Below are 24960 nucleotides of genomic sequence, written 5' to 3'. Positions count from 1 at the left end.
CGTAACAGTCTATAGCCTACCATTCCTACTGAGGCAGTCTTCTGCCAACATCATTATTAGGCCAAAAAAATTGCATTTGCGTACGATTTGAGCAGTGTGGGTGTAGCACGCACACCATCGTGGGGGCCTGGGGTGCTGCCGCCGCGCTGAAGTGGTACTCATAAACAATTATTCAAAGTTGTCAGGTCTGCCACAGATAGAACAATGAGCCAGATGTTTCACCGGATGTATAAATCTGAAGCATCCGGTTGGCATTTCCACTCACCACCAAATATGGTGATGAGGAAGTCCAGTGGGAGAAGATGGAGCGTGATGGATTTTGGCCGACATTCTGCAAATTTTCTCATCGATAAAACATTTTCATCTCAATATAGTTTTATTTCCCCAAAACTAAGATCTGTTACGAACAGAATGTTTTGTAGACTTTACCCTTTACCAAAATGTTTAAAAATTGCGTTGTTTAGAAGGACTGCAAGGGCGGATTTAGCTATTGCACACACACACGCACTTCACAGAGTAGGCGTTCCCTAACATAAATATGCAAACATGTGCTAGAAAACGCCAATAGGATCTCGCTAGTTTGTGCTTGGCTCTGCCCACCTCCTTGCTTGTTCTGCCCACTATGATTAATTTGCTCCCATTGGAAACGACAGGCTGTGGTCTATCTTGAGTTAGTTATAAAAATCTTTGGGTCTGCTGTATGAATGCACATCCATGACTTAATACTGTTAAGCCTGTACTTCCTGCCTCTTATCCAATCAGGATGAGGTTCACGAGCGGGACGGCCTGAGTGACTTCCTGCTGACCAAGATGAGGGACATGCTCCAGACGATGCCCAATCTGAAGCTCATCCTGTCCAGCGCTGCCCTGGACGTGGAGCTGTTCCTCCGCTACTTTGGCTCCTGTCCTGTCATCCACAGTAAGTAATCCCCATGTGTTTGGATAGGCCACATCCAGAGAGGAGAGTGCAGAAATCACTACAGAATCACCTAATCTATTCATTTGAAATTGGGACCGGGATTCACCAGTGAAACCATTACCTGCAAAAGCCAGCTAATTGCAGGGGAAGACATCTGTATGGAAGGGGCTAGTGCTTGTCTTGACTGGTCCTGCCAGCATTGATTTGTTAAGTGAAATTAATGAAATGGGAAATTAAGGATTTATCAATTTTTCTGCTTTTATCTAGTCAAAGGAAGACCATTTGAGGTAAAGCAACTTTTCCTGGAAGACATCTTGAGGACAACAGGCTATTCAAACAAAGACATGATGAAATACAAAAAGGCGATCCAGAGGGGTAAATACCAACCATCTGTCATTCCTTGTTTGCTTGATTTCCACTTTGATGTCCAGTGTCTCCAAGACTGAACGAGTGTATGCGTGTGTCGTCCCTGGCAGAGGAAAAACAGCAGACGTCTCTGACAGAGTGGTGTAAGGTGCATGAGGGCGGCTCCCGCCAGGAGCCTAAGAGGGAGAAGACCACCTCGGCCTCCTGTGTCCTTCAGGAGAACGACCTGCTGGACGACGGAGGGGACAGTGTCTTCACCCAGCTGGTGAGAACAACAGTGGATATGGGCCATGCTTATTTCTCAATATCCGTGTTTTCTAGGGATATGCATCTTTCCCTTTCAAAACGATTCGATGTGTATCTAGATACACTACCAGTCAAAAGTTTGGACACACCTACTCATTCAAGGGTTTTTCTTTATTGTCAAAATATTTTACATTGTAGAATAATAGTGAAGACATCAAAACTATGAAATAACACATACAGTGAGGGGAAAAAAGTATTTGATCCCCTGCTGATTTTGTACGTTTGCCCACTGACAAAGAAATGATCAGTCTATAATTTGAATGGTAGGTTTATTTGAACAGTGAGAGACAGAATAACAACAACAAAATCCAGAAAACCGCATGTCAAAAATGTTATAAATTGATTTTGCATTTTAATGAGGGAAATAAGTATTTGACCGCCTCTCAATCAGAAAGATTTCTGGCTCCCAGGTGTCTTTTATACAGGTAACGAGCTGAGATTAGGAGCACACTCAGTGCTCCTAATCTCAGCTTGTTACCTGTATAAAAGACACCTGTCCACAGAAGCAATCAATCAATCAGATTCCAAACTCTCCACCATGGCCAAGACCAAAGAGCTCTCCAAGGATGTCAGGGACAAGATTGTAGACCTACACAAGGCTGGAATGGGCTACAAGACCATCGCCAAGCAGCTTGGTGAGAAGGTGACAACAGTTGGTGCGATTATTCGCAAATGGAAGAAACACAAAATAACTGTCAATCTCCCTCGGCCTGGGGCTCCATGCAAGATCTCACCTCGTGGAGTTGCAATGATCATGAGAAGGGTGAGGAATCAGCCCAAAACTACACGGGAGGATCTTGTCAATGATCTCAAGGCAGCTGGGACCATAGTCACCAAGAAAACAATTGGTAACGCACTACGCCGTGAAGGACTGAAATCCTGCAGCGCCCACAAGGTCCCCCTGCTCAAGAAAGCACATATACAGGGCCGTCTGAAGTTTGCCAATGAACATCTGAATGATTCAGAGGAGAACTGGGTGAAAGTGTTGTGGTCAGATGAGACCAAAATCGAGCTCTTTGGCATCAACTCAACTCGCCGTGTTTGGAGGAGGAGGAATGCTGCCTATGACCCCAAGAACACCATCCCCACCGTCAAACATGGAGGTGGAAACATTATGCTTTGGGGGTGTTTTTCTGCTAAGGGGACAGGACAACTTCACCGCATCAAAGGGACGATGGACGGGACCATGTACCGTCAAATCTTGGGTGAGAACCTCCTTCCCTCAGCCAGGGCATTGAACATGGGTTGTGGATGGGTATTCCAGCATGACAATGACCCAAAACACACGGCCAAGGCAACAAAGGAGTGGCTCAAGAAGAAGCACATTAAGGTCCTGGAGTGGCCTAGCCAGTCTCCAGACCTTAATCCCATAGAAAGTCTGTGGAGGGAGCTGAAGGTTCGAGTTGCCAAACGTCAGCCTTGAAACCTTAATGACTTGGAGAAGATCTGCAAAGAGGAGTGGGACAAAATCCCTCCTGAGATGTGTGCAAACCTGGTGGCCAACTACAAGAAGCATCTGACCTCTGTGATTGCCAGCAAGGGTTTTGCCACCAAGTACTAAGTCATGTTTTGCAGAGGGATCAAATACTTATTTCCCTCATTAAAATGCAAATCAATTTATAACATTTTTGACATGTTTTTCTGGATTTTGTTGTTGTTATTCTGTCTCTCACTGTTCAAATAAACCTACCATTAAAATTATAGACTGATCATTTTTTTGTCAGTGGGCAAATGTACAAAATCAGCAGGGGATCAAATACTTTTTTCCCTCACTGTATAGAATCATGTAGTAACCAAAAAAGTGTTAAACAACCAGCTTCATGAGGTAGTCACCTGGAATGCATTTCAATTAACAGGTGTGCCTTCTTAAAAGTTAATTTGTGGAATTTCTTTCCTCCTTAATGTGTTTGAGCCAATCAGTTGTGTTGTGACAAGGTAGGGGGGGGTATACAGAAGATAGCCCTATTTGGTAAAAGACCAAGTCCATATTATGGCAAGAACATCTCAAATAAGCAAAGAGAAACGACAGTCATCATTACTTTAAGACATGAAGGTCAGTCAATACGGAACATTTCACGAACCTCAAGAAAGTTTCTTCAAGTGCAGTCGCAAAAACCATCAAGCGCTATGATGAAACTGGCTCTCATGAGGACTGCCACAGGAATGGAAGACCCAGAGTTACCTCTGCTGCAGAGGATAAATTCATTAGAGTTACCAGCCTCAGAACTTGCAGCCCAAATAAATGCTTCACAGAGTTCAAGGAGAGTGATGGAGTGCTGCATCAGATGACCTGGCCTCCACAATCCCCCGACCTCAACCCAATTGAGATGGTTTGGGATGAGTCGGACGGCAGAGTGAAGGAAAAGCAGCCAACAAGTGCTCAGCGTATGTGGGAACTCCTTCAAGACTGTTGGAAAAGCATTCCAGGTGAAGCTGGTTGAGAGAATGCCAAGAGTGTGCAAAGCTGTCATCAAGGCAATGGGTGGGTATTTGAAGAATCTCAAATATATTTTGATTTGTTTAACACTGTTCTAACACAAGTGTTAATTCATAGTTTTGATGTCTTCACTTTTATTCTACAATGTAAAAATAAGTGAGTCCAAACTTTTGACTGGTACTGTACATGGGCTCCGATATGATACATTTAAGTTTCAAACGATTCTGTTTGATTAGAGGAATGAATATATGCGATATGATTCAATGCACTAACATTTGTTGCATAAACACATTCATTTTCCATTCTAAAATATGGAGCTCATGCTCTGGGCCTCTCTGAGCCTATTTTTTTTGTGTGTGTAATCACCTGAGCTGAGCCATAAGGGAAACTGAGCATCTACCACCCCACTATCAGTTAGGGGGGTGGGGGTGGTTTAATGTTTGCTTTTTTTGTCTCTCCCCACACACACACTTGATCTGAAATCACCATCACCCACTAATGAATTTGTAATTGTTGCTGATTAAAAGTGTTAGAGCTAGTGATGTATCAATATTTATCTAAAAAAAATAGCAATGAGATAGCCAATGAAGGAAAATGTTAAGCTTAATGACAATTTGCTAGACAACTGTACTGTGTGCTTTAAAGCTATTATCCAAGTTGAAGGGGAGTATGAAATGTAGCACAACTTTGGATTTCACCCCGTCTCATAATCAAATGGTTTAGACTAGGGGTACTCATCCCTTACCCTATGAGGTCCGGAGCCTGCTGGTTTTCTGTTCTACCTGATAATTAACTGCACACACACCTGGTGTCCCAGGTCTAAATCAGTCTCAGAAAAAAATGTAGTGGAACTGGCTTTGAGGTCCAGAGTTGAGTTTGAGGGGTTTAGACAATTTGGAAGTTTTGTCAACTTGGGAGTGAGCTCGTTTTGGCTAGATGGAATACAGTTTGTCAGATTGTACTTTTCTTAGCAGGTTAGGAGAACTTACGCAGCAGGTTAGGATAATTAGGTTAAGGTTAGAAAAAGGGTTAGGGTTGGCTAAAGTGCTAAAACAAATATATACAGTGGGGGAAAAAAGTATTTAGTCAGCCACCAATTGTGCAAGTTCTCCCACTTAAAAAGATGAGAGGCCTGTAATTTTTATCATAGGTACACGTCAACAATGACAGACAAATTGAGGAAAATAAATCCAGAAAATCACATTGTAGGATTTTTAATGAATTTATTTGCAAATTATGGTGGAAAATAAGTATTTGGTCACCTACAAACAAGCAAGATTTCTGGCTCTCACAGACCTGTAACTTCTTCTTTAAGAGGCTCCTCTGTCTTCCACTCGTTACCTGTATTAATGGCACCTGTTTGAACTTGTTATCAGTATAAAAGACACCTGTCCACAACCTCAAACAGTCACACTCCAAACTCCACTATGGCCAAGACCAAAGAGCTGTCAAAGGACACCAGAAACAAAATTGTAGACCTGCACCAGGCTGGGAAGACTGAATCTGCAATAGATAAGCAGCTTGGTTTGAAGAAATCAACTGTGGGAGCAATTATTAGGAAATGGAAGACATACAAGACCACTGACAATCTCCCTCAATCTGGGGCTCCACGCAAGATCTCACCCCGTGGGGTCAAAATGATCACAAGAATGGTGAGCAAAAATCCCAGAACCACACGGGGGGACCTAGTGAATGACCTGCAGAGAGCTGGGACCAAAGTAACAAAGCCTACCATCAGTAACACACTACGCCGCCAGGGACTCAAATCCTGCAGTGCAAGACGTGTCCCCCTGCTTAAGCCAGTACATGTCCAGGCCCGTCTGAAGTTTGCTAGAGTGCATTTGGATGATCCAGAAGAGGATTGGGAGAATGTCATATGGTCAGATGAAACCAAAATATAACTTTTTGGTAAAAACTCAACTCGTCGTGTTTGGAGGACAAAGAATGCGGAGTTGCATCCAAAGAACACCATACCCACTGTGAAGCATGGGGGTGGAAACATCATGCTTTGGGGCTGTTTTTCTGCAAAGGGACCAGGACGACTTATCCGTGTAGAGGAAAGAATGAATGGGGCCATGTATCGTGAGATTTTGAGTGAAAACCTCCTTCCATCAGCAAGGGCATTGAAGATGAAACGTGGCTGGGTCTTTCAGCATGACAATGATCCCAAACACACCGCCCGGGCAACGAAGGAGTGGCTTCGTAAGAAGCATTTCAAGGTCCTGGAGTGGCCTAGCCAGTCTCCAGATCTCAACCCCATAGAAAATCTTTGGAGGGAGTTGAAAGTCCGTGTTGCCCAGCGACAGCCCCAAAACATCACTGCTCTAGAGGAGATCTGCATGGAGGAATGGGCCAAAATACCAGCAACAGTGTGTGAAAACCTTGTGAAGACTTACAGAAAACGTTTGACCTGTGTCATTGCCAACAAAGGGTATATAACAAAGTATTGAGAAACTTTTGTTATTGACCAAATACTTATTTTCCACCATAATTTGCAAATAAATTCATAAAAAATCCTACAATGTGATTTTCTGCAAATTTTTTTCTAATTTTGTCTGTCATAGTTGACGTGTACCTATGATGAAAATTACAGGCCTCTCTCATCTTTTTAAGTGGGAGAACTTGCACAATTGGTGGCTGACTAAATACTTGTTTTCCCCACTGTACGTTTGACATTAATTTGACAAAAGCTGTATCCCTTCTAGTCATGACCGAGTGAGTTTCTCTTCTTCTCCCACTTCGATGCAGTGTGGGTAGAAAAATATTTTGTTGTCCTCGTTTATGAAATTATCAACGTTACCTTGTATATCTAAAAATGACTACATACTGATTGTTTCAAGCAAAACTACCTACCAACTATTGCTGATGGTGAACCTGAACAATCAAAATGAAATTTAATGTAAGCCCCGATCAGCATGTATAGCTAGATAAAATGTATAGCGCATTTGCTAACAATAATCGATTTCCTGAACAATGCATGCTACATTTTGGATCTGTTTGGGGTCCTGCAGACTTACGCACTCATATCTTAGGCATTGGTCCCCGGTTCAAATGTTTATCGGTGAATCGTTACATCCTTAATGATTTTGATGTTATTTTTCCAGTTGCTTCAGTTATTTTCAGTGTATATACACTCTGGATGCACCAAAGTGATGCCACTACTTATTTTCTGATTATTCACTGATTGCTCCTTAGTTCACCAACGTCACTGAGGATATATTTCCTGGTTCTTACTAAAAGTGGCACTGGGTTTGTTATCAGTTTGATACAGGATGTCTTGTTTCAGAATGAGAAAGATGTGGCGTCATTGGACCCGTGGCTGCTGAAGGAGATGGACGCCTGCATCTCAGACATCTTCCTCAACCAGGACGCTGACGCCTTCGTCCAGCTCTTCAATCTCATCCTGAGTGAGAACGTCAGCGGTAAGCTGGGTTTTGTATGCATCCTTAATTATGCATCCATCTCATTCCAAAATCATGGGCATTAATATGGAGTTGATCCCCCCTTTGCTGCTATAACAGCCTCCACTCTTCTGGGAAGGCTTTCCACTAGATGCTGGAACATTGCTGCAGGGACTTGCTTCCATTCAGCCACAAGAGCATTAGTGAGGTCGGGCACTGATGTTGGGCGATTAGGCCTGGCTTGCAGTCGGCGTTCCAATTCATCCCAAAGGTGTTCGATGGTGTTGAGGTCAGGGCTCTGTGCAGGCCAGTCAAGTTCATCCACATTGATCTCGACAAACCATTTCTGTATGGACCTCGCTTTGTGCACGGGGGCATTGTCATGCTGAAACAAAAAAGGGCCTTCCCCAAACTGTTGCCACAAAGTTGGAAGCACAGAATCGTCAAGAATGTCATTTTATGCTGTAGCGTTAAGATTTCCCTTCACTGGAACTCAGGGGCCTAGCCCGAACCATGATAAACAGCCCCAGACCATTATTCCTCCTCCACCAAACTTTACAGTTGGCACTATGCATTCAGGCAGGCAGCGTTCTCCAGGTATCCGCAAAACCAAGATTTGTCTGTCGGACTGCCAGATGGTGAAGCGTGATTCCTCACTCCAGAGAACGCGTTTCCACTGCTCTAGAGTCCAATGGAGGTGAGCTTTACACCACTCCAGCCAACGCTTGGCATTCCGCATGGTGATCTTAGGCTTGTGTGCGGCTGCTCAGCCATGGAAACCCATTTTGTGAAGCTCCCGACCAATAGTTATTGTGCTGACGTTGCTTCCAGAGGCAGTTTGGAACTCAGTAGTGAGTGTTGCAAACGGAGACAGACGATTTTTATGCGCTTCAGCACTCGGTGGTCCCATTCAGTGAGCTTGTGTGGCCTACCACTTCACGGCTGAGCCGTTGTTGCTCCTAGACGTTTCCACTTCACAATAACAGCACTTACAATTGACCGGGGCAGCTCTAGCAGGGCAGAAATTTGACGAACTGACTTGTTGGAAAGGTGGCATCCTATGACAGTGCCACGTTGAAAGTCACTGAGCTCTTCAGTAAGGCCATTCTACTGCCAATGTTTGTCTGTGGAGATTGCATGGCTGTGTGTTCGATTTTATACACTTGTCAGCAACGGGTGTGGCTGAAATAGCCGAATCCACTAATTCGAAGATGTGTCCACATACTTCTGTTTATATAGTGTGCTCATTTGTGTATTAAATATTGACACCAATGTTATAGAAAATGTATATTTTTGAGAGTAATATTCCCAATAGTTATCAGCCAGATATGTCTTCCTCCTCCCCTTCTGCTCCTCAGTGGACTACATGCACAGTGAGACGAGCGCCACTCCCCTCATGGTGGCAGCAGGTCGAGGCTTCCTCAGTCAGATTGAACAGCTTCTGAGTATGGGAGCCAGCATCAGAATCAAGGCCTCCAATGGCTGGTAAGGGTTTATTAAATAACTGTATAAATGCATCATATTTTTAGTTACTCTATACACCATAACTAAGTCTGAAATCTTGATCAGTATTTGGTTTGTTTCAGGACTGCACTGGATTGGGCCAAGCACTTTCAGCAGGCAGAAGTGGTGGACCTACTAGAATCCTTCCTGTAAGAGCACCGTGTATCACTGTATCATTATTATGAATGACCACATGGAAACCCTGGCTTTGTTTGTGGAGGATGATAACTGAAATCTTCCTTTCCTTGGTAGCTCATCCCTGGAGGCGGGGAAGCTGGACGAGTGGTCCCTGGTGCAGGCGGCCACCACAGAGATGAGCCCGGAGGATCAGGAGCTGCTCAAGGAATACCACCACAGCTTTGACGACGAGAGGGTGGACCTGGACCTCATCATGCACCTGCTGCACAACATTTGCACCAGCTCAGAAGACGGTAAGAGATTGTCTTGTCTAGTGACTACTTGATAGTCTTGTGTGTTGACTACTTGACGAGTTTTGTTTAGTGACTACTGGATGTCTTGTACTTTTCAAATGTTTGATACAAAGTGTCAGTGCCAATTTTCCTTGCTTGTATTGAACAACAAGTTCCATTTCATTTCAAATCTTTTCCATGTCAGGTGCGGTGTTGATCTTTCTCCCCGGATACGATGAGATAGTGGGTCTGAGGGACCGTATCCTGTACGATGATAAAAGATTCACAGATCACTCTCAAAGGTACCGTCAGTTAAATGACTGGCGAGAGCAACGTGTCACTCTCAACATAGTTGATAATTGGGCCATCGGTATTTCAACTTAGCTCGTCTATTTGTGGTAATGATTCTGTACATCAATCTATTTACTTCTTATTTTCCATGCTGTTACTCCATGTTCCTGCTTATGCAAGCCAAATGTAAATTTTACACCCAACACATTTGTAAGTCAGATTAGGAAACCTCACTAGATTTTTTTTTTGAATGGACAAATAGACCTTTTGTCCTGTTTGAACCACGTCTAGAACCTCAGATCTGTGTGTCATTTCTCCATAGGTACATGGTCTTTACACTCCACTCCAACATGCAGACCTCGGATCAGAAGAAAGTGCTGAGGAACACTCCTGCTGGAGTCCGGAAAATAGTGAGTGTATTTTTACGTCTGCCGTGCTGGCTAACACACCAAAGATCAGTTTGACCACTTAAATTAAGCCTACATTTGGGGCCCGAAGTGTTCCTTAAAGCGGCAGACAGCAGTAAAAACAATAACAAAGTGTAAAAAGCTGAGGGATGGGGCTGGAGAAATGTAACCACTCTCAAATTCATAGACAGAGCTATGGATGCAAGGACTGACCATCCATGATATCAAAATTATATTTTAACCTTTTAAGGATCTGACCCTTTTTTTCAATTTTCGCCTTAAATGTCATACCCAAATCTAACTGCCTGTAGCTCAGGACCTGAAGCAAGGATATGCATATTCTTGATACCATTTTAAAGGAAACACTTTGAAGTTTGTGGAAATGTTAAATTAATGTAGGAGGATATAACACATTAGATTTGGTAAAAGATAATACAAACAAAAAAACGTGTTTATTTTTTAATCATCTTTGAAATGCAAGAGAAAGGCCACAATATAATATTCCAGTTTAGGCACAATTTAGATTTTGGCCACTAGATGACAGCAGTGTGTGTGCAAAGTTTCAGATTGATCCAGTGAAGCATTGCAATACTGGACTATTTTGTATCAAGTCTGCCCAAATGTGCCGAATTGGTCAATTGATACATTTTCAAGTACATAACTATAGAGAACATACAAAAATGATATGGTAATACAAAATGTACGTTTACACACTCCCAGGAATGTCATACATGGGCAGGTTGGGTGTGGAGGAAGAGACAGCAGGGGTTCAAACTGTAATAATAATAATAATAATAATAATATGCCATTTAGCAGACGCTTTTATCCAAAGCGACTTACAGTCATGCGTGCATACATTTTTTATTTTTGTGTATGGGGTCCCGGGGATCGAACCCACTACCTTGGCGTTACAAGCGCTGTGCTCTACCAGCTGAGCTACAGAGGACCACAAAACTGTAGAACCCAGTTCCTACATTTGAATATAAAAATGGATTTTATCAAACAAAACTATGCTACGTTTTATCTCTGGGACCCTTAAGATGACAAATCAAAGCAAGATTACTAAATGCAAGTACATTATTTACCTTCAGAGGTGAATGTATCAAACCAGCTGCCGTGATACGTTTTTTGTTGTTGTGCAATAGCATGGTATTTTTTCACTGTAATAGCTACTGTTGGACAGTGCAGTTAGATTAACAAGAATGTAAGCTTTCTGCCCATATAAGGCATGTCTATGTCCTGGAAAGTTGGCTGTTACTTACAACAGTCATGCTAATCACATTAGCGCACGTTAGCTCAACCGTCCTGTATACGGGACACTGATCCCGTAGAGGTTAACCATGTTTTGAAGCTTTATAGTGTTTGTTTACAAACAGAGTAAAACAAGTTTATATTTTGGGTTCTGATGGGGTAGGACAGTTGAACTAAGCTCATGAGGCATTTATAAGTTAATATTCTTGAAGAATCAATGGGTACATATCAATAATTTATATGTCCAAAAATGTATGTAGCAACTGCTGATTGCCCCTGTAAACCAAAATACCATTCAACCCCAGCTTCTTGTTCAGAAATCAAGTATTTTCTTCTCTTCCTCAGATTCTCTCCACTAACATCGCAGAGACAAGTATCACCGTCAACGATGTCGTGTTTGTCATTGACGCAGGAAAAGTAAAAGAGGTTAGAATCACTTTGAAAACAAGGCTACTGCTGCCATTTTTCCTATTTTGTTGCCTTACAACCTGGAATTAAAATGGATTTTTTGTGGGTTTGTATCATTTGACTGGGGACTACAGGTAAGCTTCATAATGAAAAATTATGTGACAGGTGTAATGAAGAACAATCTTTTTTATCTCCTAACATATTGCACAAGTTGACTGCAGGTATTTACTTAAAAAGCAGCTCCAAATGTTCAAATAAATCGTTTTGACGGTATTGAAATCATCCCGTGGCTTTTTCCAAATTCCCCTTAATATGGTGTGTATGTATAGTGTATTCAGACCCCTTGACTTTTTCCACATTTTGTTACGTTACAGCCTTATTCTAAAATTGATTAAATTGTTTTTTCCCCTCGTCAATCTACACACAATGCCCCATAATAACAAAGCAAAAACAGGTTTTTAGAAATAAAAAAACGAAAATATCACATTTACTTAACTATTCAGAGCCTTTACTCAGTACTTTGTTCATGCACCTTTGGCAGCAATTACAGCCTAGAGTGTTCTTGGTGGTTCCAAGCTTGGCACACCTGTATTTGGGGAGTTTCTCCCATTCTTCTCTGCAGATCCTCTCAAGCTCTGTCAGGTTGTATGGGGAGTGTCGCTGCACAGCTTTTTTCAGTTCTCTCCAGAGATGTTCGATCGGGTTCAAGTCCGGGCTTTGGCTTGGCCACTCAAGGACATTCAGAGACTTGTCCCGAAGCCACTCCTGCGTTGTCTTGGCTTTGTGCTTAGGGTCGTTGTCCTGTAGGATGGTGAACCTTCGCCCCAGTCTGAGGTCCTGAGCTCTCTGGAGCAGGTTTTCATCAAGGATCTCTCTGTACTTTGCTCCGTTCATCTTTCCTTCGATCCTAACTAGTCTCCCAGTCCCTGCCGCTGAAAAACATCCCCACAGCATGATGCTGCCACCACCATGTTTCACTGTAGAGATGGTGCCAGATTTCCTCCAGATGTGACGTGTGGCATGCAGGCCAAAGAGTTCAATTTTAGTTTCATCAGACCAGAGAATCTTGATTCCCATAGTCTGAGAGTCCTTTAGGTGCCTTTTGGCAAACTCCAAGCAGGCTGTCGTGCCTTTTACCGAGGCGTGGCTTCTGTCTGGCCACTCTACCATAAAGGTCTGATTGGTGGAGTGTTGCAGAGATGGTTGTCCTTCTGGAAGGTTCCCCCATCTCCATAGAGGAGCTCTGGCACAGTGACCTTTGGGTTCTTGGTCACCTCCCTGACCAAGGCCCTTCTACCCCGATTGCTCAGTTTGGCCGGGCGGCCAGCTCTAGGAAGAGTCTTGGTGGTTCCAAACTACTTCCATTTAAGAATGATGGAGGCCACTGTGTCCTTGGGGACCTTCAATGCTACAGAAATGTTTTGGTACCCTTCTCCACGATCTGTGCCTCAACACAATCCTGTCTCCTAGCTCTACGGACAATTCCTTCGACATTACTTGGTTTTTGCTCTGACATGCACTGTCAACTGTGGGATCCTATATATACAGGTGTGTTCCTTTCAAAATCATGTCCAATCAATTGAGTTTACCACAGGTGGACTCCAATCAAGTTGTATAAACAGCTCAAGGATGATCATTGAAAACAGGATGCACATGAGCTCAATTTCGAGTCTCATAGCAAAGGGTCTGAATACTTATTTACATAAGTTATTTCTGTTTTTTATTTGTAATACATTTGAAAACAATTCTAAAAACATGTTTGCTTTGTCATTATGGGGTATTGTGTGTAGATTGATGAGGAGATATATATATGTTTTTTTTAATCCATTTTAGAATAAGGCTGTAACGTAAAATTTTTTGGAGAAGGGGTCTGAATACTTTCCGAATGCACTGTACAGTATACTGCCCAAGCCTAGAACAGCCTCTAGTAAATATGAGGTCAATCATATTGCCTGCCTTGTGATTGGGAGTGGACTGGGAAAGGGTGAGGTCAAAAGAGGCAAGAAGAAATTAATCAAAGGCAGACGTCGGAAGGTTGAAGTCGCCCAGTACGAAGAGCTGTGTGCCATCGTCATGAAATTAGCTTATCAAGGTGTCAAGCTCATTAAGGAACTCTCTTAAGGGCACCTGGTCGGCGATGGATGACAATGTTAAGCTTGAGTGGACAAGTGACAATGATTGCATTGAATTCAATTGAGGTGAGGGAGAAAAGAGGAACATCTCCACTTAGGAGAAATGAATAGCCCTGTGCGACGACGAGATCCTCTCGGACTATGAGAGAACACGTAGTCAGATGAAGAGCGAGCAGCTGGAGTAGCAGTGTTCTCTGGTGTGATCCATGTCTCTGTCACGGCCAAAAAGTATAGGGACTGAAGGGCAGCATAGGCTGAGATGAACTCTGCATTCTTGACCGCAGATCGGCAGTTCCAAACGCTGCTGGAGACCAGGAATTCCACATGAGTTGTGTGCGCAGTATACACTAAATGAGAAGGGTTACAGCCAAGGGGTGGGGAGTGTCTGTAAAGCCTACAGGGAGAGGAGCGAACAGGTATAGAAAACACACACACAGTTTCCAAAGCTACAAAACAGCAAAATGAGATCTGAAAATAACTAGGTAAGATACTCAAGTGAGAGAGTGGTGTGGAGCCTACCTCTCTTTCCTTCCTCGAATATCTCTGCAGAACAGCTCGGCCAAACTGTTTTAGTTTGGGCAACGAGACCGCCGCGGATGAGACCGCCACTTGCCGCTGAGAAACAGGGGAGATTGAAGTACTAACACTAATTGCCTAGGAGAGGAGAAACCACTCCCCCTCCAATACAGCCACTGATGACCAAAACAAAAACCGTCACAACTTGCCCTGCCCCGTAATCAGGGTTGATGTGTCAACAATAATCTGCAAATTATGAGTAGTCAGCAGTTCACACACCAAGTAGGCTACTGGGAAGACAGACAACACTTAAAGTAGATTACACTAGCTATTAAAAAGACAGTACTAGACAGAATTTAAGACAACAATTATACTTATCACTCCTGGAGATATCAGGAGTCCTCTAGCTATAGAATTAAGCACACCCCCTCTGATAGAATACTGCACACACTCGCTGACAGAATACTTACTGCACCCCCCTTCAAAGAATACTGCCCCCCCACCCCCCACCCCCCCACCCCAACGGAATAGCAAATCTGATACGTGATTGTTTCGCCATCACAGAAGTCCTTTGATGCTCTGAACCATGTGACCATGCTGAAGATGGTGTGGATCTCCAAGGCCAGCTCTCTGCAGAGGAAGGGCAGGTGAGCCACAGATCCAGATATTCACCATAGAAATTAATCATGCAGAATGTACATCTGAGCCCTACCACAGAGGCACTCTATAGACATATCCTGATGATAAGGGAGTATCATCTCTTATGTAGCCTCATAACATCTTAAGCCCTCTTATGGATGTGTTATGTGACAGAGCTGGACGTTGCCGACCAGGGATCTGCTTCCACCTCTTCAGTCGCCTCCGCTTTAACAACATGCTGGAGTACCAGGTCCCCCAGCTACTGAGGATGCCCCTTCAGGTAGACACACACACACTTTAAGCAGAATGTATGAAACATACTTTATACAGATAAAGTTATTATAAACACTTGCATGCAAGCATACCCCTCACACTCTCATAAGGCAGTGTTGATTGTGGTAGTTAACCACCTCCCATTTTCGCTCTCTCTTTCAGGAACTCTGTCTCCACACCAAGCTGTTGGCCCCAATCACCTGTCCCATCGCTGAATTCCTGTCCAAAGCACCTGAGCCACCTCCCATCCTCATTGTCAAAAACGCAGTGCAGATGCTCAAGGTAAAAGCTGGTATTCTTTGTTTTGAACCAATCATGACCTGAATAATATTTTGTCTGACTTTTGTCCTTTGTCATTGACCACTTTTGTTATTGAGGTGGAGGGCATCGGTTCTTGGTGCTGTGACACTACATAATGACCATAGATAGAACACAACACTAACCATTAAATTGATCCCCCATCCATAGACCATAGACGCCATGGACCCGTGGGAGGACCTGACAGAGCTGGGCTACCACCTGGCTGACCTGCCTGTGGAGCCCCACCTGGGCAAGATGGTGCTGTGTGCCGTGGTGCTCAAGTGTCTAGACCCTATCCTGACCATTGCCTGCACGCTGGCTCATCGCGACCCCTTCGTGCTGCCCTCCCAGGCCTCCCAGAAGAGGGCATCCATGCTGTGCCGGAAGCGCTTTACTGCAGGGACCTTCAGCGACCACATGGCCCTGCTCCGAGCCTTCCAGGTAACGGGGGAATTTGGGGTTTAATGAAAGAACTCTGTCAAATTGCTGTTGATGTTTAGAGCTAAATGTTTTTCATGCATTATTAGCTTGATTTGACTGCACAAATCGCATTGAAAAAAACACTGTCCAAGCGACATCATTCCTAATTACATCTCTCCTGCTGTGTTGTAGGCGTGGCAGAAGGCCCGCAGCGACGGCTGGGAGAGGTCCTTCTGTGAGAAGAACTTCCTGTCCCAGGCCACCATGGAGATCATCATAGGAATGAGGACCCAGCTGCTAGGACAGCTCCGAGCAATAGGTCAGCCTTACCTGTCTTGTTGTATGCTCTCCCTCTGGGTAATACAGTGGTTCTGAGGGCTCAGGTGGAGCATGGTGGACCAAGGTTGTGGGTTTGTATACTGAATGTATTAATTTGACTGTAAGTGGTGTTGGATAAAGACTTATGCTCTACTGAAGCCCACACAACCTCCAACTTGCCCTCTGTGAAATGAATAGCCTTGTGAGTCATCCACTTGTCTTGGTGCCCACCATGTCCTGTGGCCTTTCTCTTTGTCCCCCCCACCCCCACACACACAGCACCACCGCGACTCATATCCTGTGGAATTTCTCTGTCCCTCCCACCTCCCCCCTACACACACGCACACAGCACCACCACGGCTCCCTCGAAGGACAGCTCCCTCACAGAAAAATCTAGACATTGATTCCTTTTCCATTGTGTTTTCCACCACCAGGCTTTGTGCGGGCACGGGGCGGCGGGGACATCCGTGACGTGAACCTGAACTCTGAGAACTGGTCAGTGGTGAAGGCAGCACTGGTGGCCGGAATGTACCCCAACCTGATCCACGTGGACCGTGAGAGCTGCTCTCTCTCCGGGGCCAAGGAGAAGAGGGTCCGCTTCCACCCCACCTCCATCCTCAGCCAGCCACAGCCCCACAAGAAGGTAGCTAGCACACATCCTCTCTCCAACTACTTGACCTATTTCTTATTTAGCTCCTAGTGGAGCAAAGGGTCTTCAGTGAACCCTGTTTAGGGCAGTTTTCTTAAAAATACAGTAGGTGCTTCCTGTCTTCATTATTTATTTATTTTTACTCTATGCTTACATTCAGTCCAAACCATATATACTCAAACCCTATTAACCCAAACCAACCCTGACTCAAAGCAACAAACTAAAAATATGTTTGTACTTGTATCTCTTAGATCCCCCCAGCCAATGGTCAGGTGGCGGCCGTCCAGTCCCTTCCCACCGATTGGTTGATCTATGACGAGATGACGCGAGCCCATAGGATAGCCAGCATCCGCTGCTGCTCTGTGGTCTCCCCCCTAACCGTAGCCATCTTCGGGGGTTGTGCCAAACTGCCCAGCACAGCCCTACAAGAACCTGCCATTCAGAAAGGTAGGGTTATCTAACTGAAGGAAACATCCTTTACTTTTACATTTTAGTCATTTAGCAGATGCTCTTATCCAGAGCGACTTACAGGAGCAATTATCCTTTGCTACACATTGTCTTTCCCAACACCCCTTATTTTAATTGAATTAAATTGAAGAATTGAATTACTCAAGTCTTGCCTGTATTTGTAATACACTTAAAGGGATATTTCACCCAAATTACATATTGGTTTCCTTACCCTGTAAGCAGTCTATGGACAAGGTATGACAGTAATCCATGCTTTGGTTTAGTTTCCCTGGCACTGTTTTCACATGCTAACGTTTTAGCATTTGTGGCGGAAATCCCATTTAATTCATGGGACCGATTTTAGCATTTTTCAAAACATATATAATTGACTTTGAGCTTCACAATCAATTTTAGATACTTTCGGATGATTTGGACATGATGTGCGAAAAATGCTAATATCGGTCCCATGACTTGAATGGGATTTGTGCCACAAATACAATAACATTAGCATGTGGAAACCGTGCCGGGCAAACTAAACCAAAGCATGGATTGCTGTCATACCTTGTCCATAGACTGCTTGCAGGGTAAGGAAACCAATATGTCATGACTGCTCCAAAGAGACTCTTGTAGTTAGGGCTGGGTGGTATATCGTGAATACCGGTATGGCTCCATATACCGCTATGGATTTTTACAATATAGTCTATAACGATAGGTTGATCCAGTGCTAAATAAATGAAAGTTCTACAAATTGGACTACTTCTGTCAGTTTTGTCCTAGTTTGGTTGTGTATAAAATAATCAATGGAGAAATCTCATAAAACCACTAAGAATCAATTTGTTGCCATCATAGGGTCAAGCACTACTCTTTTAATCTATTTAGAACTTTTATTCAGAAGCATAAAATACTGCGAATTATGGCCAACATGAGAAAATGTTGTGATATGATATTTTGGCTGTATCGCCCAGCCCTACTTGTAGATATCACTCTCTGCCTGTATGGTCACTAGTTGACGTGTATTCTGTAAATGATGAAACCTAACCTCCCGAGTGGTCTAAGGCACTGCATCTCAGTGCTAGAGGCGTCACTACAGACCCTGGTTCGATTCCAGGCTGTATCACAATCCAGCCGTGATTGGGAGTCCCATAGGGCAGCGCACAATTGGCCCAGTGTCGTCCTGGTTTGGCCGGGGTAGGCCGTCATTGTAAATAAGAATTTGTTCTTAACTGACTTGCCTAGTTAAATAAAATACAAATACCTATGTTCCTGCTGTAGATGACATGTTGAATGAGAGCAGTGACAGTGAGATTGAGGATCGCTCCACGGCCCACCTGGCTCAGATGAAGATCGACGAGTGGCTCAACTTCAAACTGGACAGAGAGGTGAGGACAAAGCTTGGTTATTTTGCAGTGCTGATGTGCTCTGTATGTACTCAGTGCCTTTCAAGCAATACAACTGGGCTTTTCATTTCAACAGCAGTTTTGCATCTAGTGTTCATCTTATCTGTATAACCCACTCTCTCCTCCCTCACTACCTCCCTCCCTCCATCCTTCTGTCTGTCAGATGGTGGGTCTGGTGTTCCAGCTGAGGCAGAAGTGGCACGGTTTGTTCCTGAGGAGGATCCGCTCCCCCTCCAAGCCCTGGTCCCAGCTGGATGAGGCCACCATACGGGCCCTGGTGTCGGTCAGTTCTACACTCTGACTTAAATTATGAAAGAAATACTGGAAATACCACAGTAAATGGGCCTGTAAACCGGGTAGCTGTACCTGTCACTGACCCATACATCCCCATCCTGTCTCCAGGTGCTGGGGGCTGAGGATCAGACTGCGGGGCTGCAGCAGCCCACAGGGATTGGCCAGAGGCCCCGGCCCATGTCCTCTGAGGAGCCCCCCCAGACCACCTCCTGGAGGAACGCCAACAGCAGGAGGACCCCCGGCCCCACAGCCAGCCCTGACACCCCAGAGCTCCCCGACGAACCCCTCACCCCCACCCCCTCACACACAGTCACAGACAGGTGGGGAGGGGGTCAGTATTTACAGTACAATGCCTTATAGCAAGGGGCGGCAACAGGCAGCCCGCGGACCAAAACCGGCCTGCAATATCATTTGTTTTGTGTATTTATTTTGGCGGGGGGGTCAAAAAAAGAAATCACTAGGAATTCAGCTAAAAATGTGCTTAATTTAGGAAATCTGTTCCCAAATATTCCCACGAATAAATAAAATAAAAATAAAAGACGTGATCATGTCTCAATGTAATCAAGGTATGAAGTGATTGTTATTTTCAAATACAATCTCTTTTTGGGCATAGTTGTGGTCAATTTGTAGTGTAAAAATTATTATAATTATGTTCCGGCTTCCCGACCATCCGCTCCGACAAGAATCCGCCCATGGCTGAATCTAGTCGCCCACCCCTGCCTTATAGGTTAGCGAAGGCTATATCAACCTGTTAATTAAATTTTTAGTAAACCTGATCTATGTCCAGTTCCAGGCCAGTCCTCTAACCCCCCAGACCATCCACCCCTCCCCTCTTCCTCCAGGTCTTCCAAACTCTCCCCTGCCTCCAGACTGTCCCTTGCCTCGGCCCTCCTGCAGCCCAAAGCCCCCCATGGCAGCAGGGACAAGGGCTCCAGGCGCTCCACAGATGACCACTCCTCCGCCACCAAGTCTCCTGAATCGTCTTCACTCGGCTTCCCCAGCCCCTGTCCCAGCCCCTCCCCCACCTCATCAGGAAAGGTACACAAATAACCAATATCTTTATTACTACAGGTTTGGCTCCAGCAACAGTTGAAGTCCTTTATCCCAGTGTGTAACTCTAAATCTATCATAGTTTCTTAACTCAACGTCTCCCTCAGTGCTCCATGTCTCCGTCCCCGCGGCCAGGCGGTGCGCCAGTGCGTTACTTCATCATGAAGAGCAGCAACCTGAGGAACATTGACATCTCCCAGCAGAGAGGCATCTGGTCCACCACGCCCAGCAATGAGCTCAAACTCAACAGAGCCTTCCTGGAGAGCAGCCTGGTCTTCCTGGTCTTCTCTGTGCAGGGTTCCGGACACTTTCAGGTGTGTGTGTGTGTGTGTGTGTGTGTGTGTGTGTGTGTGTAAGTGAGAGGAAATGGAGAATTGGCAGACTAACATGTCATTTTCGTGCCGCTCAGGGCTATGCGCGGATGACATCGGTCATCGGGCAGGAGCGCTATCAGGACTGGGGCTCCTCAGGGCTGGGGGGGGTCTTCAGTGTGGAGTGGACCAGGAAGGAGAGCCTGCCCTTCCAGTGTGCCCACCAGCTGCTCAACCCCTGGAACGACAACAAGAAGGTGCAGATCAGCAGAGACGGACAGGTGGGTTACCTGACTAACATCAATACAGTCACATCTCCAAAACACACCCATTAAAATGCCCTCCAAGACATCAAGTGAGATGACTGGTTTATTTGTCGGGGACGATGCACAACCAATATATTGCTAAATAACTCATTTTGTTTTGCGTCTCACTCCCCTTCCTCACCTCTCCTCTCCCTCTCTGCCTCCTGGTGTAGGAGTTGGAGCCCCAGGCTGGAGGCCAGCTGCTGCAGCTGTGGGAGAGAGACTCAGGGAAACCACAACAGCAACACGAGGTACAACAGGCCCCATCTTTATCATCAGAAAACCCCAGGTTACACACAACGTGACTCCAGAAATATAATTGGCACAGTGTTTAAGGAAATCTGACAAAATAACTGCTCACTCTTGGATAGTCCCATTTCTCATTTTACAATGCACCAAACTGTAGTTTAATTTTACGGCGCCTTGACCTGTTCTTTTTCTATGCCTATTTGATAATTTGTTATTAAATACCATTACCAGTTGGCAATGTGGCCATGAGAGATTGCACTGCTTGCACTGACCTTCAGGACCTCACCACTTGATTTGGCTATGTGTCATTATAACAGATCGAAGACAGCATTATAACAGATCGAGGGCTAGTTTTATTCCTAAATGTGTTTTGAACCACCTCCACACACACTTCTTTTGTCAGTGGTCCACAACCAGTTACCCAATGTGTTTGTATTTGGCAAAAAAAAAACAATAATTGTAACTGGGATTCATGTTCCGAAGTTGTTAACCTTTTCAGATGCTATAATGTTATGTTCATGTTCAAGAATATCTAAGTGCAGAAAGCTGTGTTTACATGAAGTGACCTCACGAGAGAAGTTCTGTTTGTTTTTAATATTCATTTTCCTGGTTTGTTTTGAAGCAAATTATATATATGATGACTCCCAGTGACATATAAGGGACTACAGTGAAATGTAATGATGATTGGGACATTCAGTAAGGAATCGTGTTTTTTTCTATGCTTCTCACAGCACAAATGAGCACTCCATGGCACACAATGTGTTGAATGTTATGTGTTAACAACATGTTTGAATGTGTGTCACTGCACAATGTCGCCCAGACTGGAGCAACCGAAACCATAGCAACCATAATGTAACCTTGTACTGTAGCTAAGCTGTGCCTGGTGAGACCTTACTAGAGGTCATGTCTTTCTCTGTCAACGGCCGAAATGTTTGTTTTTATTCATTTCAACGGATTTATGATCTTTTGTAAATGTATTTAAAGAAAAAAAAGAATTTTATCCAGTTTTGGAATGTGAAATGTTCCAACTGAGTAGTTTTTTTTGTATCTGTTCATTTTAGCCCTGGTAAATCAGGGGGTTACATATTACGTTTGACTGACAAGTCTGTGTTCGTTTGACCCATTTTTATGTTTGTATTATTGAAGTAAGAAATGGATATAAAGAATTTATCAATACCTGTCAGCTCTTTTATACACCCACATTGTAGTATCACCTGAAAGGGAAAGTTCAAGATTATATTATGACAAATCTTAATAATTTGGTGGGTGCTTATTTGTCCTATTTCACACATGTACAAGTGTGTATTAATACGCATTTGTGAATTGTAAATGCATATTCCACTCTCCCTGAGACACCCTCGGAGAGTGGGGTCACTGCCAAGGTCGGCTAGTATCGACGGTGAACCTGGGCTAAATTAGTGTTAAGTGCCTTGCTCAAGGGCACATCGGCAGATGATTCTCCTTGTCTGCACGGGGATTCGAACTAGCGACCTTTCGGTTACTGGCCAACCGCTAGGCTACCTGCCGCCTATAAAATAAAATATTTCCTACCTATGTGGTATTCCAGACTTGAATTAAAAAATGTGGTCCATAGGAATGCAAATCAATTAATGAATTTAGACCGAATTATTGGCACCAACCCCTTTGATTTTGTGGTGAACGATCCCTATAAAGCTGCTGTTTGCCTGTTACTGTACCTCTCAGTAAGCCATAGAAAATACACATTTTAATAGTGCAAGAAAAGATTTATTTACTACATATTTACATTCCTTCCACCCCCAGTAGATTGTACAATGCATATTTGAATTGAAGCATTAGAAATGACAACTTACTGATGGCTACTGAGCACACAGTAAACATTAATGTAGAGCTGATAGTTTTCCCCCTTATGTAGCAAGCCCACTCTCGACCTCTGCTGTGTGTCTGTCTCCTGTTGTATGTGAAGAATGTGTGTATGCTGTGTGTGAGATTTGTTTTTGCAGTAGTAGTGAATGTGAAATGGTGAAGTTAGGCTCTATTCTGGGTGTGTTCACGTGAGGGACGGCCAGTGGTTGGTTACTGAGGTCTCCCCCTGCTGGTGGCATGCAAGATCCGTAACAGGTCTCCTGTCAAACCGCCCATCAAGGGAGCGTTCTGTTCGCTGGGTGGCTGACGTTTACTGTCCTCTAGGCAGTCTGGGTCTAGCACACAACTCTCTGTAGAAGTAGGAAATAAATGAATCATATAGTTAACAAAACATCAAGATAGATTAAAAAAAAAAAAATATTTAAAGTGAAATCATAGTATTATGGCTAGTGGATGATGCTAAAATATTTGGTTCAAATAAGTACACAATAAGTCACCTCCCATTAGTAAAACCAGTAAAATATTCAAGCAACTGTTTCAAAGCTCACCATTTACGGTCTTTAACCGTCTTACCTGAGTCACAGCAGACCCCGGGTGCAGCACAGCTTCCCTCAGAGCCACACACTCTTCCTCCAGCCTCGCAGGGGGAGGGCAGGTAATTCTCCTCCACACAACCAGCTGCCTCTGCGGAGCCCACGTAGCAGCCCATCCCCTCCCCACAGCAGATACTTGGGCCAAAGCAGCGGCCCCTGTCCCCGGGACCACACGACATGCACTGGAAATGAAAGCATCCATTGTTAATCACTGCATAAAAGCGCGATTACGCACGACCATAGCGCATTGGAAACACGGCTACACAACACCTGAGTGTATCATTCCCGCTGATTACTGCGTTTCAGTGGTTGAAATGAATAGTATCTAGACTACTTTGAGTCTAGATTGAATATTGCGAGCATGAGCAAGTAGTCACATGAAGGACCATTATGTCACCAAAATCATCCCTATTTTGAGCAATGAATGTCTGGCAGCATATAGGCTATCCACATGAAGCTGCTTTGATTCTAATCGGACATAATTATTTTATTTTCATCTATAGGCCTAACTGATTAGAATAAATAGGCTACTTAATTTAAACAATGGATTATTTGCACCAAGAAGGTTTCTTAAAACACCAAAGGACTCGTTACCATTCCGAACAACCAAATTAAAACCAATCAACTGTTAGTTGGAAACAAAATTGAGTGACTTTATTAACCATTTTAAATCGACGAATAAACTCACCTGTCGTGGAAGATCAGGAAAAGAGCGCTTCCCGCCTCGCGGACAATTCTGGATGTAGCACGTGGAGGAGAGCGCGACGAGCCCCAAGACGCACAGCAGTGGAAATGTAGAATATGGCATCTTGTTCAGTCTAAAGTGCTTCGTCCAATTGCTACTATCGGCTACAACTGAACTCTTTCAAAGGGCTCGGTTTTTCTTTTCGAATTTCTGCTAGGAACTTTCCGTTATTTATATGGATCGTCCCAACTGATAAAGCTTACGCTTTGCGCCTACGTCATCCCAACCCTTTGCATCTACCTCCATGGGACCACCCCCAATGTCCGATCTGATATCTGATGACTCAACTGTCAAAATTAATCTCTCTCCCATTGGATTAAAGAAAGACTATTAGAATAGACGAATGACACTGTTAGAATAGATGGATGAGACTGACCCTTTGACACTGTCTGTCTGTATGCTTGAAGGAGTTGTCTGGAGAATGCCCTTTACACCTGTCCACTGTCAGACCAAATGGATATTGCCTTGAAATTATGTGACACCATGGACTTTCCAATAAGATGCATTACAAAGAAATGGAACCATTTAACTCCATATAATGCCAATGAGGTCAATAATTGTGTCTAAAACATGATCCTAAACCTGTATTTCCATAACATACAAGATAATTTGTTCTCAACTTGCATTTTAGGTAATGCAAATAGTCTCCCCTTAATTAACCCTTTGCATTCCAATCATAGGACAAGAGACTGAGAAGAGGGATGGCCAAGAAAGAACAGTGAAAAGAGAAACAGAAATAGGGAGTGATAGAGAAATGTGAAACAAAAGGTGTGACATT

General features: G+C 44.1%; 2 protein-coding genes across 2 annotated transcripts in view; one reads left to right on the top strand and one right to left on the bottom strand.

The window, feature by feature from the left end:
• Nucleotides 1–22169, top strand: part of LOC311099698 (3'-5' RNA helicase YTHDC2-like) — a 30734-nt gene extending 8565 nt beyond the window's left edge. Inside the window, exons 8-31 of the mRNA XM_084140432.1 lie at nt 763–919; nt 1187–1294; nt 1396–1550; nt 7315–7450; nt 8788–8914; nt 9016–9081; nt 9185–9363; nt 9548–9644; nt 9956–10043; nt 11637–11717; nt 14912–14994; nt 15161–15266; nt 15422–15541; nt 15728–16000; nt 16172–16298; nt 16732–16940; nt 17198–17393; nt 18666–18772; nt 18954–19073; nt 19193–19404; nt 19927–20122; nt 20242–20448; nt 20544–20726; nt 20924–22169. Coding sequence (XP_083996558.1) covers nt 763–919; nt 1187–1294; nt 1396–1550; nt 7315–7450; nt 8788–8914; nt 9016–9081; nt 9185–9363; nt 9548–9644; nt 9956–10043; nt 11637–11717; nt 14912–14994; nt 15161–15266; nt 15422–15541; nt 15728–16000; nt 16172–16298; nt 16732–16940; nt 17198–17393; nt 18666–18772; nt 18954–19073; nt 19193–19404; nt 19927–20122; nt 20242–20448; nt 20544–20726; nt 20924–21055 — 3465 coding nt within the window. The 3' untranslated portion in view covers nt 21056–22169. The remainder of the gene's footprint in view (nt 1–762; nt 920–1186; nt 1295–1395; nt 1551–7314; nt 7451–8787; nt 8915–9015; nt 9082–9184; nt 9364–9547; nt 9645–9955; nt 10044–11636; nt 11718–14911; nt 14995–15160; nt 15267–15421; nt 15542–15727; nt 16001–16171; nt 16299–16731; nt 16941–17197; nt 17394–18665; nt 18773–18953; nt 19074–19192; nt 19405–19926; nt 20123–20241; nt 20449–20543; nt 20727–20923) is intronic.
• Nucleotides 22170–23054: 885 nt separating this feature from the next.
• On the bottom strand, nt 23055–24245 carry LOC311099792 (vasotocin-neurophysin VT 1; the record flags this gene model as incomplete). The annotated part of the gene is made up of 3 exons (XM_084140541.1): nt 23055–23194; nt 23418–23619; nt 24126–24245. 3 exons carry the CDS (start codon nt 24243–24245, stop codon nt 23055–23057), a joined length of 462 nt encoding a protein of 153 aa, XP_083996667.1.
• Nucleotides 24246–24960: the final 715 nt, after the last annotated feature.

The sequence above is a fragment of the Coregonus lavaretus genome (assembly GCF_964263955.1).
Source record: "Coregonus lavaretus genome assembly, chromosome: 24".
NCBI lineage: Eukaryota > Metazoa > Chordata > Actinopteri > Salmoniformes > Salmonidae > Coregonus > Coregonus lavaretus.
The sequence above is the reverse complement of the archived record's forward strand: the minus strand, read 5'-3'. Positions and strand labels throughout refer to the sequence as shown.